The sequence below is a fragment of the Nansenia antarctica genome (genome assembly GCF_963989245.1).
Source record: "Nansenia antarctica genome assembly, chromosome: 2".
Classification (NCBI taxonomy): Eukaryota; Metazoa; Chordata; class Actinopteri; order Argentiniformes; family Microstomatidae; genus Nansenia; species Nansenia antarctica.
The window spans coordinates 52,874,851-52,890,016 of NC_137675.1; the positions used below are offsets into that span (position 1 = coordinate 52,874,851).

Sequence of the window (15,166 nt, forward strand, 5' to 3'; positions counted from 1 at the left end):
TTCAACCAGACATTAGAGGAGTTCAACCAGACATTCTCGGCAATGGTCGGTAAGTGTCCTGGGGGGGTGTTCCATCAACGTCGCTAAAGGAAAATCTAGGCTTATTTCGTTAAGTCTCGCGAGACTCTTAAAAAGATCCAGGCATATCGTGACGTTAGAATTATAAGGTTCTATCTCCATTTTTGGTCAAAATTGAGTTTTTTTTACATATTCTGATCCATTAGGTGTTTATTAATGCCTGTGTGGTGTTATTTTTAAAATGTTGACATTTTGAGTTAGTAATTCATACAATACAAAGGTTCCATCTCACAAAACATAATGGAATGTAAAAACTTTGACGCTCAATATCTCTGAACTGCCCTAAACGGAGATAGAACCTTCTCATTCTAAACTCACGAAGTGTCCTGGTATGGCAGATGCAGAGAAAGGATAGCTGGCACGGGCTAACTCATTAGCTTATATGCATCGTCTTATCTCATCACTGTTTCAGGGGTCTCTGAGGGGGTCTCGCATTCAAAAGCCAAACAGAAACAGAACATCTGTGCTTTCCTGGCCAGGATCATGCACAGCAAGCAGCTAGGTAACGTCCATCTGCACCATCTGACCACTGGACCTACCGCTAACCCAATACAAACATGGTTGCTAATTCACTTGCTCATATATAGCCAAGATTTGCTTTTGCAGCATGGTCATACGTGTGTGTGTGTGTGTGTGTGTGTGTGTGTGTGTGTGTGTGTGTGTGTGTGCGTGTGCGTGTGCGTGTGCGTGTGCGTGTGCGTGTGTGTGTGTGTGTGTTGTAGACGTTCATTTTCACAAAGATGAACAGATAACTCCTCTGATGTCTGCGGTCAAGATCTGGCCTACCTTGAGAAGAGAGGTCGTAGATGAACACCTGTTTGAACACGTCACCAATCTCCTCTATGTTCAGGTAAACTTAGCATAAAGGATGTCAATGATTTATATGTTGACCGACTCTTGCACAGAGTATGTTGATGTGACATAATGGCCTCTCTCACACAGTCTGTTGCTGTGTGCTTGGAGAAGGGGCGTTGCTCCATGGCTTCCTCTGTTCTGCAATGGCTTCAGGAGGAATGTGATATCCCACAGGTAAACATCTACTATTGCCATCCTTATTGCCTCAGAGTTTGGGTTAGGGCTGGTGCTAGAGTTAAGACTATGATTAGGATTAGAGCTAGGGTTAAGGTTAGGACTGGAGCTGCAGCTACAGTTAAAAGAGTCATATTATGCTCTTTTTCACTTAATAGAGAGTCCGGTACACACATCCTGCGTGAGTGTTGCGGGTGCACTGCTTCGTGGAACCTCTTGCTTCACGGGTGTCGATGCTTTTCTATGATGCTACTGATAACGTATCATGGTTTTGAAGGGTTATCCCCCTTGTGTGACTGTTCCGAAAAGCGAGTGGCACTCCAAAGCGAGGGGCAAGGGTAAAAAAGGGAATGGGATAGGGCCATAATAGAGGACCTTTAAGGTTAGGGCAGGTGCTAGGGTTAACACTATGTTTAGGGTTGGACCTAGGGCTAAGGGTTAAGGTTTCACCAATAGATACCCCCAGGCTATGCTGCAACCTCAAGCTTTATTCAGCTTCAACTGCTCTCTTGAAGCACTCTTATGAATTACTTAACATGTTACACCAATATTATGACTGCTCTCCATAGAACTTGACGTCCAAGCTATCGTTTATTGTGAGCAAGAAGGACATCTACCACCAGGTCCTCTTGAACTTCAGCTTCACTCGTCTGCTGGAGGCCATCCAGACTTTCCTGGACTCTTACCTGGAGAAGAACCCCTCTGACTTCCTTCTCAAGGTACTGTGCTTCTGGGAGGTTTCTGCAACATCAACATCTGTCTTAGGATCAGCTCAGGCCCAACTGTAACCCCTACCTTAATTAGGTAGACCTTGTTAGTAGACCTTAGCTGCAGCTCAGGAGGTTACCCTAAAGTATCATGTGATCATGTAGCATTTATAATATTACACCGAAAGTGACTGAAACAAATTACCGCCAACACCCAATCAAAATATTGATTCATCACAGACAGTAGGTTTCATGGGATCATATCATCTCTCTAATTATCCCTAAAGATGAGCTATTGAAACTGTGTTGAAGTGAGGAATATTAATTTAATGATCTAGTAAATGATGTCTTTTCTGTTATTGGCCGACAAGGATAGAATAAGTATATAGTACCATAACCCTTTGTGAATCTGGAATGTGTGTCTTTCAGGCTGCGACTAAAGTGGTCCAGTCATGTCCGAGGAAAGAGGCTGAAGAGGACTCTTCCTTGGCTCTGGACGAGTTGGACACCACCAACGAATCCTCTGACCACTTCAAGGAGTAAGAACTGCTTGTGTGTTTTCAGTCTGTAACTCTGTAAACTGACTGGCTCAAATTCAGTTGTTCAATATAAGCCTATGCCATGTGTTCACAACTGTAGCAGTGTATGAAAACAACTGCTCAATGTTGTTTTCTGCCTCATTTCTTAACAGGAATAATGAGACTACTGTTCTTAAGAGGTTAGTATCAGACTGTCTATACCACTCTGCTGTGTATTACAGATATGTAGTTAGTTATTATATAATAATAATAATAATAATAATAATAATAATAATATTAATAATAACTTTTATTTGTATAGCACTTTTCCTGCAAACGTTGCAGCTCAAAGTGCTCCAATCTTTATATAAAAATCTAGTCTTGACTTGAACATATTTGCTGAGGTTGCATCCCTAATGTAAACTGGCAGTGCATTCCACAATCTGGGTGCATAACATGAGAATGCAGCCTCACCAAACCTCTTCTTTTCTACATGTGGTACACAGAGAAAACCAGTATTACAAAACCATACATATGACCTCTACGGTCTTTTCATATGCTATTATGAAAGTAGACACAGTATATTAGCTCAGCACTCTGAAAGTTGTCTGACTTGCCTATGCCATGTGTTTACAACAGTAGCAGTATGAAAACAACTGCTCAATATTGTTTTCTGTTCAGAAATGCTCCTTTCCAGTTTAAAAAGTAAATCATGTGCATTCTGCCTCATTTCTTAACAGGAATAATGAGACTACTGTTCTTATGAGGTTGTGTATCTGCTGTGTATTACATATATGTAGTTATGATATGACCTGTATGGTCTTTTGATATGCTAGAATGAAAGTACAGTATATATATAACAGTATATAACTCTGAAAGTTGTCTGACTTTGGGATGATTGAGTGTGTCACCTTGCTAAAGGTGAATGTCCTCCCATGCCAGCACAGTCCAGCCTCTGTCATTAAGCCAGTACATTTGGTCATTACGCTACCTTGGAATATGAACCATTATACTGCGGGCCTATGTGAGGTCAAAAATAATGTGTTTCATAATATATGACTTCTAACCCAGACCCAAAAGGAAACTGCTATCAACACACATTGTGCAGCCATGCTTGAAACCTGAAACTGGCAAAAAGCCCAAAAGAAGGCTGAAACTGGCAAAAAGCCCGAAGCTGGGTAAGTTCTCTCTCAGTACAGAGAAATGGCTGTGTTTTTCTTAGATCATATGCAACGTATGAGTAGGTAATTGTTTTATTAACAAGAACATAGCAAAAACTGTTAAGCGTAGCACATGCAAAGTTGACGGTTGCACCCTGTCTCCCTCAGCGCTAACTCTGCTGCCATACAGACTCAGAGCAGCTTCACCTGAGCTGCTGCCATACAGACTCAGAGCAGCTGCACCTGAGCTGGACACGACCATGTTCAGGAGGAGGGGACCCAACGAGGTCGCCCACAGTATTTCTTCATCACTAACTTACTTTCCCATAACAATGTATTATTATTAATTAATAAAACATGAACAATAATGTTGTAAGACCATTCTGTCTAAACTAGAGTTGTGTGAGTTGAGGGCATTTTGAAGTAACTGCAGCTCACACCTATGTTCTTTTGTTTTTCTCCAGAAATGGACGTATGAGCTGGATCTGCTTCTGAAGGCCGGGGTGAAGCGCCATGGCGAGGGGAAGTGGGCACGTATCTTACAGGACGAGGACTACGACTTTAGCGGTCGCACCGGAGTCATGCTCAAAGACCGGTGGAGGAACCTGAAGAAGTCTTTGGTCGTCTGAGGCCACAGAGCTTGAGTGTGCTGGACAGTGTCCTTATCGTCTTTGTACATTACATTATTTCCCAGCAACATGTTATGCACAATAATCTGATATTAATGTGGAGAAGTTCTGTAGGTGAACTAAAGTGGCCCATCTGGTCATTATTATTATTATTCGTAAAACGTTGTAACATTGTTATAGTCAAAACAACGTCAATGTCAAAACAACCAGACACCAGCAGAGGTCCTCTCCTTTCTCCTTTACTGTTTTGCAAAAACTTTGCTTAGCATTTGCTTTGTGTGAGAAAAGCAATGAGAAATGATTCACTGTTTTGCAAAAAAAGAATACTAGAATACTGTTGTACCATTAAGAGGTTAAGATGGAGTTCAAGTCGATCCCAGTTTCATTAAAACTGTCTTAGCAATCGCGAAAAACTGTCATTGTGTGTGTACACATGGCATGCGCTTTGCCCTTGACTCTGGATTCCGTATGGGTTTATAAAACAAAATGCATGTGACAGTTTGCTAAAGTTATTCTAAGGTTTCGAGGCAGCATGACACGTGTTCAGTGTTAGAACACAGCCGTCATGTGTTCAGGGTTAGAACAGTGTTAGAACACAGCCATCATGTGTTCAGGGTTAGAACACAGCCATCATGTGTTTAGTGTTAGAACAGTGTTAGAACACAGCCATCACGTGTTCAGGGTTAGAACAGTGTTAGAACACAGCCATCATGTGTTCAGGGTTAGAACAGGGTTAGAACACAGCCATCATGTGTTCAGTCTTAGAACAGTGTTAGAACACAGCCGTCATGTGTTCAGTGTTAGAACAGTGTTAGAACACAGCCATCACGTGTTCAGTGTTAGAACAGTGTTAGAACACAGCCATCACGTGTTCAGTGTTAGAACAGTGTTAGAACACGGCCGTCATGTGTTTAGTGTTAGAACAGTGTTAGAACAGTGTTAGAACACAGCCGTCATGTGTTTAGTGTTAGAACAGTGTTAGAACACAGCCATCACGTGTTCATTGTTAGAACAGTGTAAGAACACAGCCGTCATGTGTTTAGTGTTAGAACAGTGTTAGAACACAGCCATCACGTGTTCAGGGTTAGAACAGTGTTAGAACACAGCCATCATGTGTTCAGTGTTAGAACAGTGTTAGAACACAGCCATCATGTGTTTAGTGTTAGAACAGTGTTAGAACACAGCCATCATGTGTTTAGTGTTAGAACAGTGTTAGAACACAGCCATCATGTGTTTAGTGTTAGAACAGTGTTAGAACACAGCCATCATGTGTTTAGTGTTAGAACACAGCCGTCATGTGTTCAGTGTTAGAACAGTGTTAGAACACAGCCATCACGTGTTCAGGGTTAGAACAGTGTTAGAACACAGGGTTAGAACACAGCCATCATGTGTTAGAACACAGGGTTAGGGTTAGAACACAGTGTTAGGGTTAGAACACAGCGTTAGGGTTAGGCCATCATGCTGGTAGATGACGGATGCTGCCAGGCTGAACAATGGCAGAGATGCAACACAGGAGGGCTCTGGGCTCCTTCAGGTAAGGATGTTAAACGTTTTTCCTTTTGTAGTTGTTGTTGTTGTTGTTGTTGTTGTAAGAGGCCCTGGGATGCTGAATTGACTTTGTGGCAAATGTGCCTCTCTGTGAACAGCAAGGCCTCCAGACACCTGATTCACAGCTGAAGGAGGGAAAGGAAAGGACACTTCACAATGTGCTGAACACCACTGGGTCCAGCTCTCTTTGTGAGAGCTGTTACAAAGCTTAGCTCTGCTGCTCTGAGTACTACTGTGCACTCAAAGAACACGCTGGAGCCTGTCATTGTGGCCAATTATTTGTAAGTAGAATAGAAAAGCAGTAAAAAGTGATTTAGTACAATCAAGGAGGTAGGTCATACAAAAACGGTGTATTCCAGTAATAATAATAATAATAATAATAATAATAATAATAATACATTTTATTTATAAAAGCACTTTACATATAAAATCTCAGAGTGCTACAACACAGTAAGATAAAGCAAAAAACATTCAATTAAAAGGCTAAAAAAAGGCTCTATTAAAAAGGTGGGTTTTAAGGCCTCGTTTAAAAGCATCCACAGACTGTGGTGCCCTTAGGTGGTCAGGGAGAGCATTCCACAGCCTGGGAGCAGCCGAGCAGAAGGCCCGATCTCCCATCGTGCGGAGCTTGGTCCTGGGGGTCTTGAGGAGGTTGGTGGCAGTAGAACGGAGGGTGCGTGAGGAGGTCTGAGGGGTATGGAGGAGTTCCTTGAGGTAGGGGGGGGCAGTTCCATGGATGCACTGGTGGGTGAGGAGGGAGACCTTGAATTCAATTCTGAGGGAGACGGGGAGCCAGTGAAGTGATTTGAGGATGGGGGTGATGTGATCATATTCTCAGTAAAGAGAAGATACATTAAAAAACATGGATAAAATGCATACATTTGATATTTTTGAAGCTACAATTTGAATAGTGAAAATACCACCGCTCATCCGTGATCAGACTTTGCTGAGGTGCTGGAACTGAAGTATCAATAGAGTGCAAAATGACAGCATCCGCACACTCAAACACTGTGCAAAAAAACTTAGTTTATTGTGAGCTTTCGGTCATAGACCTTCTTCAGGCATAAAGCAGCCAAGGTAAGGCAGAGGTATGAAGGGTTCACATCACGTGATGCTGTTTGAACCCTTTATACCTCTGCCTTCACTTGTCTGCTTCATCCCTGAAGGTCTATGACCGAAAGCTTGCAATAAACTGTTTTTTTGCAGTGTGGGTGTTGCGGATGCTGTTGCACTCTTTTGAAGCAATTTGAAAAGCTAGCAATTTACAACCTGAAGCAATCTAACATGACTTCTCAACAGCATTATTAAGTACCTTTATTTGTGCATGTGCCTGTTAAGGTGTGTGTGGGGAGGTGTACTGGATGTAAACACCTACAATAAGATCCTGCCTCTACCTCGACACAGGAAATGATCGACTGGTTCTGTTCTTCTCCCTTTGTGACACATTTGATGCAGAGAAAAAGGATCAAATGTGTTAAAATAATAAAAATGAACCTGACACTATAAATAAACGGGGTAGGTATAACTCAAGTCTGGATCATTAATATAATGGGCCCAAATCATCTTTATACTACAGTAGCCTACACAAACTGATTGTTGTGGGGATCTGTGTCCCATGAATTCTATTGGAGGTCTTGTGGAATAATATTGTCTGATCTAGTTGGATCAAAACTGTCAATCACTGGTCACATTTCTAATGTCACTGTTGATCATCTGTGTCATAGCGCCACCTGCTGGTGAAAAAGGAGCAGTTGAAGTCCAGAAATTGCTGTCTGCATCTTGACTAGTGTGCAGTCTTTGCTCAGAGGAATGAAATTAAAGCAAATGTTTCTGTGACATTCTGTGACCAAAATATGAAGCCTTTATTTATTTTACCATGATTTTTTCCAGTCGATGCAGTACATACAGTATATCTCAAAAGTGAGTACACCCTTTAGATTTTTGCAAATATTCTGTTATATCCTTTCAGGGGATAACATTATCCTACTGAAACTTTGATATAACTTAAATTAGTCAGTGTGCTGCTTGAATAACAGTATAGATGTATTGTCCTTTGAAAATTACTCAGTACACAGCTGTTAATGTCTAAACAGCTGGCAACAAAAGTGAGTACACCCCATAGTGAACATGTCCTAATTGTGCCCAATGATGTTGTTTTCCCGCCCTGGTGTCATGTGACTCGTTAGATTGCCAACACCCTGAAAATGAGTTGCAGCACAGTGGCTAAGATCATACAGCGGTTTTCCAGGACAGGTTCCACTCGGAACAGGCCTCGCCAGGGTCGACCAAAGAAGTTGAGTCCACGTGCTCAGCGTCATATCCAGAGGTTGGTTTCCAAAAATAGACGTGCGAGTGCTTCCAGCATTGCTGCAGAGGTTGCAGAAGTGGGATGTCAGCCTGTCAGTGCCCAGACCATACGCCGCACACTGCATCAAATCGGTTTGTATGGCCGTCGCCCCAGACAGAAGCCTCTTCTGAAACCGATGCATAAGAAAGCCCGCAAACAGTTTGCTGAAGACAATGAATCCAAGAACATGAGTTACTGGAACCATGTCCTGTGGTCTGATGAGACCAAAATAAACCTGTTTGGGTCAGATGGTGTCCGGCGTGTGTGGCGGCACCCTGGTGAGGAGTACCAAGACAAATGTGGTTTGCCTACAGTCAAGCATGGTGGTGGCAGCATCATGGTCTGGGGCTGCATGAGTGCTGCCGGCACTGGGGAGCAGAATTTCATTGAGGGACACATGAATTCCAATATATACTGTGACATCCTGCAGCAGAGCATGATCCCCTCTCTTCGGAAACTGGGCCGGTTTTTTAGGGCAGTTTTCCAACATGATAATGACCCTAAACACACCTCCAAGATGACAACGGCCTTGCTGAAGAAGCTGAAGGTTAAGGTGATGGACTGGCCAAGTATGTCTCCAGACCTAAACCCAATTGAGCACATGTGGGGCATCCTCAAGAGGAAGGTGGAGGAGTGCAAGGTGTCAAACATCCGTGGGCTCCGTGATGTCGTCATGGAGGAGTGGAAGAAGATTCCAGAAGCAACCTGTGCAGCTCTGGTGAATTCCATGCCCAGGAGGGTTAAAGCAGTGCTAGATAACAATGGTGGTCACACAAAATATTGACACTTTGGGCACAATTTAGACATGTTCAGTATGGGGTGTACTCACTTTTGTTGCCAGCTGTTTAGACACTGAGTAATTTTCAGTGGACAATAAATCTATACTGTTATTCAAGCAGCACACTGACTACTTTAAGTTATATCAAAGTTTCATTAAGATAGTGTTATCCCCTGAAAGGATATGACAGAATATTTGCAAAAATCTAAAGGGTGTACTCACTTTTGAGATATACTGTATATGCTAAATATCTAATAAGTCGTAATACAAAAAGGGGCCATCTCCCAGAAAGATAAAAAGGATAGGAAGTACTATCACTGAAATTGATCTATATGTTACGGTACATGTGGGAATACGGTACATGTGGGAAAACTAGGGTTAGGTGCTAGGGTGCTACGGTTAGGGTTAGGATTAGGGGTAGGGTTAAGGTTAGGGTTAGACATGTCAGCATGTACCAAGTCAAGCTAGCACCTAACCCTAACCCTAGTTTTCCCAGATGTACCGTAACATATACACACCAAAGGTCGTCATAGAAACCTAGCCTTCATACTTTCTTAGTTGAGATTAATTCTGGTCGATTCCTCACGTCCTCCACTCGCTTCCTACTCAGAACTCAGTGGAGAACATCTAGGTTCCTCCCCTTTGATCTTCTCCTACAATACTTTTTGAGACAGAAGCAAGTGGAGGACAGGAGAGGACATGAAGAATGGAGTTTCTAACAAACAAGAAAGGCCAATGTCTGATTCTAGTCTCTAATGCGTGTATATGTTACGGTACATGTGGGAAAACTAGGGTTAGGTGCTAGGGTGCCACGGTTAAGGTTAGGGATAGGATTAGTGTTAGACATGCCAGCATGTACCAAGTCGACGTAGCACCTAACCCTAACCATAGTTTTCCCACATGTACCGTAACATATACACTATTCTACTTACAACATAGGTCCAAAGAAAAGAGGAATGACAGAAGTTTCACAAAAGCACATCAAGCTACAGTGATGTTATGTGGTTTATAACATCCACATATGAGACACCAGACTAGGTGAGAAGAAGCAAGGTGGTGTTGACAACTTAACAAGCCCGTTCAGTCTGCCAATGGTTTTCATGTGGTGCTGTAGATCAGTTCAGAAATGTTAAATCCATACCACTTTAAAACAGACATGAGTACTAACAAGAAGCAGCATGTGAATATTAATCTGGCATGTAATAACCAATCATAGGACATGGTGAATGGCTTTGATTCAATTAACAGGATCTAAATAATGATTACCAAATCAAATTCCACAAGTACGTCAAACAGGAAACAAATGAGATTCAGAACTATGGAATAAAGCATTCAAGTACTTCATTGTTCAAGAAAAACAAGACAGGATCTTTTCTTTTTTCCCTCGACTGTATGAAAATGTACAGAGAGATTAACGGTAAGACTTCTGGTAGCGGGCACGGGCTCCAGGTCCACCGAACTTCTTGGACTCGCACCGACGGGGGTCAGCCACCAACAGGGTCCTGTCGTACTGGATCAGGATGTCCTTGATCTCCTTCTTGGAGGCCTCGTCCACGTCTGGAGGAACAAGAGTCAGATTAACTACTACTACTGAACAACTACTACTACTAACTACTACTACTGAACAACTACTACTACTACTACTACTGAACAATGTCATCTATTGACGAGAAATCCATACATCATAAACCACCCTCCCACCCCCCACCGAGAATCAGTGGCGCATGGCTCATGTAACATTATTAATAGCAATTGCAAAAATTCTAAATCAACAACCACCACAATTAAACATTGCAAGGTACCCCAAACACATTCTGAATCTGTAATGCTAAAGTGAATCTAGTAACAGAGTCAAATGACGATGCTTACACTTCTGGTAGTATGCGACCAGGGCTTTGGAGATGGACTGACGGATAGCTGCAGGGAGGAGATGAGAACAGGGCAAGATTAGACAGAACACCAAAATAACCTATGAAAGTAACATTAAAGTAACCACCTGACATCCTGAGTGGACAGTCAGAACACGGCCAGCCAGGGAATGAGAGGATCTGCTCACCGTAGATCTGCGCTACGTGTCCACCGCCCTTCACCCTGACTCTGATGTCCACCCCAGCGAAACGCTCCTTGCCCAGCAGCAGCACAGGCTCCAGCAGCTAGGGGAGACAGACACACTGGTTAACACACTGGTTAACAAACACACAACCAGTATAACCAAGACCAAGGAAATCATCGTAGACTTCAGGAGGAAAAAGTCTGAGATCCAGCCCCTGCTCATCGACGGAGAGAGCGTGGAGAGAGTCTCAACCCGCCGATTCCTGGGGATGCACATGCGGGATGACCTGACCTGGAAGGACAACTCAAAAGCCACCATCAAGAGGGCACAACAGCGGCTATACACCCTGAGAGTCCTCAGGAAGGAACACAGCAAGCAGGAGATACTGGTGACCTTCTACCGCGGCGCAGTGGAGAGCATCCTCACCTACGGCATCTGCAACTGGTTCTCCAGCTGCACAACAGCGGAGAGAAATGCGCTACAGAGAGTCGTGAGAACAGCACAGAAGATCACCGGCGCCCCCCTCCCCTCTCTGGAAGAGCTGTACAACACACGCTGTCTCAGGAAGGCCTCCAAGATCTCCAGGGACCCGACCCACCCTGGGTACGAACACTTTACCAGGCTGCCCTCGAAAAGGCGGTTCAGGACCCTGGCCGCAAGGACAAACAGACTGAAGAACTGCTTCTACCACAGGGCCGTCAAGGCCCTGAACACAGCAAAGACCTAGGTTCTGGGCCCTGGACAGTCTGGACGGATTGATGGCAGCTGCTGGACTGAAAAAATCAGGTGTAGTGCTGAGGCACAAACATGTACATTTCAAGCCTGCAAACTGTGACACTTTAAATAAATGTGAAATAATACTATTGTGCAATATGACAACCCTAGTCGTCTATCTGTACAGTATAGTACAGTGGATAGTGTACATAGCCTTTATTTATGTAAACCAGCTCCTTCCCTTCTTGTGATTTTTTTTTTTAAAGTGTTTTTGTTTTTTTTTCTTTCCTAACACCAGGGGAGCCACCCCTCCTAAATTTCGTTGTTTGGTACCTGTACTGTAGCAATGACAATAAAGTCCATTCATTTCATTCATTCATTACGTCAGCACTACGTCTCCTAAAGACACCCGCTTTCCCCTCTACTGTGTCCCTAAGAACTTCTATTGCCCCCTTGTACTGTTTCTCTGTTCCTCCAGTATAAAAAAAAACAACAACAACAACTAGGTTTAGAAGAAGGTGATAGAAGGTTTTTCCTTCTATCAGTGGCCCCGGGCCTGAGCTGGATTACTCTTCCTGCCACGAATGGTGGACTGATGATTCACTTGCTTAGTATTCAAATGTATTGATTGTAAGTCGCTTTGGAATAAGGCATCTGCTAAATGCCCAAAAAAATTATGTAGATTATTTCAAACTTTACATTACAGGATATTTGGAAGGGACTGAGTCAGACGATGGAGAATCTGTATTTGAATGAATGAATGAATGAATGGTCTTTATTGTCATTGCTACAGTACAGGTACCAAACAACAAAATTTAGGAGGGGTGGCTAAATTTAGGAGGGGTGGCTATTTCAATTGGGAGAACGATCAGTCGACCTTTCTCAACTGTTAGGAACATGACTCCTCACATCCCCCACTCACACTGTCCTCAGAAAGCATTGGTAGAGAATATGTAAGAGGAGGAACCTGGACCACCGTCTCCAATGTAGTTTCAGTAGGAATACGAGTGGAGGATAGAGAGGACACAGGGAGTCTTGTAACCATTCATAGAGGAAAAAGCTATTGGTTTGGTTTAGGTTTAAGATGCGGTAGTGGTGGTCTAGTGGATAGTGAGTTGGACGCCTGAAACCACACCACTACTAGTGTTTAGCCCTTGAGTAAGGCACTTAGCCCTCCGTTACTCCAGGAGGAATGTCCCTGTAATTCCTAATTGTAAATCACTTTGGATTAAAAGCGTCTGCTAAATGGCAAAATTATTATTAAAATTAAGATGCCTAGTTTGGGTGGGGAAGCGAAGGCACAGAGAGCAGCACTCTGGTCATTTCTACATGTATTGGATGCCATCACACTGCAGACCTGCACAGCGGTTCCTCTGGACTCACCTTGTACTGGAGGGTGGCTGGCTCGATCATCTCGAGGGGTCTGCCGTTTACCTTGATCAGACCATTACCCCTCTTGCAGTGGGCAACAGCTGTGGCGGTTTTCTGTATAGACACACAAAGGAACATTGATATTCGGATGTGAAACCTCTATAAACAGGGATGCAAACTGGTGATGGCCCAAAAAGGTGACAAACTTTTTCTTTGCCTGGAAAACAAAGAACATTTATAAATATTGTTGACATATATTTTGAGGTAAAAACGGCTAAAAGGTGACAAGTTTGCACCCCTGTATGAAGCTGGCAGCACGTTTCAATCAACACAGATGCCAGAGGGACAACGATGGTGTTCTAAGTCGTGATCACCATACGGTGCGTTCAGCAAAACCACCCAGCTACTAGCTAACACACTAACTAACTATACATTAGTAACCTAAAGCAGTTATTTACATCCCATGACACGACTAGGTGAAGCAATCCAGACAGTTTGACAGCCAGTTAGTCCTTCATTCTAGAACCATTATCCTTCATTCTAGAACCATTATCCTTCATTCTAGAACCATTATCCTTCATTCTAGAACCATTAACGTATCCTTCATTCTAGAACCATTATCCTTCATTCTAGAACCATTATCGTTCATTCTAGAACCATTATCCTTCATTCTAGACAGTTTGACAGCCAGTTAAAGTGTCTACCAGGCTTCTGATCACACGCAGCTATAGCCTCCATCACTAGGCCTCAACATGTACTCATCAACTTAAACAGCACGGCGGTTTATAATACATGTAGACATTCATTCATTATGTTAGTTAACATACTCAAATACATTGTAAACACATAAGACACATGCCATCAAGCCACGTGACCAGTGGCGTACCGCAAAATCCCGAGGCCCCCCCGCAAGGTGGCGGCGGGGGCCCTTTCGCAACGGAGGTTAAGTAAGACCCTATATACCTGCTACAGTGTTAAACTTGAACAGGGCTTTGATAGTCACCAGTTGTTTTCACAGATTATTTGTTTATTTACATTATCTGTTTTCTATTGTTGGTAAATATGTAAATACGTAAATACATTTGATTTAATTAAAAAAATATTATATTAATATTGAAACTGCAGATTATTAATTATTAATCTCTGAGTATTGGAGAAGGGGTAGGATTAAATAAGCTTATGCTTCTTCCTACTCCTTTTCGGACATGTGAAGTAAATAGTGTTTTTTGTTTTGTTTTTGTTTTGTTTTTTCTTGTTTTTGTTTTGTTTTTTGTTGTTATAACTATTTCTTTTTTCACATGTTCGAAATAAAGCTTTCATTCATTCATTCATTCATTCATTCATTCATTCAACAGACGATTTGTGTGTAATTACTGATCTCAGTCCTATAATAACCAGCCTACGATGCTTGTGTGTCTTCTGTGTCTTTCACAGATGTGTTCTGTGAATGCCAATTATCTCATCTTGTTCCTCAGTATATATTCTAGTGGCCAAGCTTTAACATGCTTCCTCAAAACCTCACTGTAAATTATGTTTAATTAATTCTTGCCTTATATATACAGATATTCAATATCTGATTGTCTGGTGTGTGTGTGTGTGTGTGTGTGTGTGTGTGTGTGTGTGTGTGTGTGTGTGTACACACGTGCATGCATGGTGTCTGTGTGTGTGTGTGTGTGTGTGTGTGTGTGTGTGAGTGTTCTCCAATATTTCAGCAAACACCCCTGATGTTGTAATTGTCAACGAAAACCACAGAGAGGTGCTTATTTTAGAAGTTGGCTGCACCTTTGACCATAGCCTAGAGGAAGCCTTTTTAACCAAAATCTTAAAATACCAACAGCTGGAGCAGGCCATATCACAACTGGGCTACAGATGTCAACTTTTAGTTTTTATATTTGGCAGCCTGGGCCATGTTCATAAGTCTGTTGTTAGAGGCCTTCATATGGCTGGTCTTCCTAAGAGAAGGGCCAAACAGTTAGCAAAATACTGCTCAATATCCGCTATTATTGGTAGCCGCTCAATATGGAGAAGGCGGTGCTTCCTGTACCCATGAGCGGGATACTGTCTGTCTTATTGTATTGATACTGTATCTGTCAACCCACTGGTATCATCTGGTGCGAATAACATCCTGTGTGTGGCAGAACTGGTTGTTGGCTCAGCATTACTGTAACAGATTGTTTCTATGATATCAAAATGCACTGTTAGTATTTATGTCCTTTAGAATTGTACATTGTATG

The 15,166-nt window shown here is 42.6% G+C and overlaps 1 protein-coding gene across 1 annotated transcript; it reads right to left on the minus strand.

Annotated features, from left to right (window-relative positions):
• Nucleotides 1-10,192: 10,192 nt before the first annotated feature.
• On the minus strand, nt 10,193-12,993 carry LOC308149514 (small ribosomal subunit protein uS9-like). Its single transcript, XM_080522372.1, has 4 exons — nt 12,945-12,993; nt 10,851-10,947; nt 10,664-10,711; nt 10,193-10,351 (listed from the first exon to the last, which is right to left on the minus strand). Exons 1-4 carry the CDS (start codon nt 12,972-12,974, stop codon nt 10,206-10,208), a joined length of 321 nt encoding a protein of 106 aa, XP_080378498.1. The 5' UTR covers nt 12,975-12,993; the 3' UTR covers nt 10,193-10,205.
• Between the last annotated feature and the right edge of the window lie 2,173 nt (nt 12,994-15,166).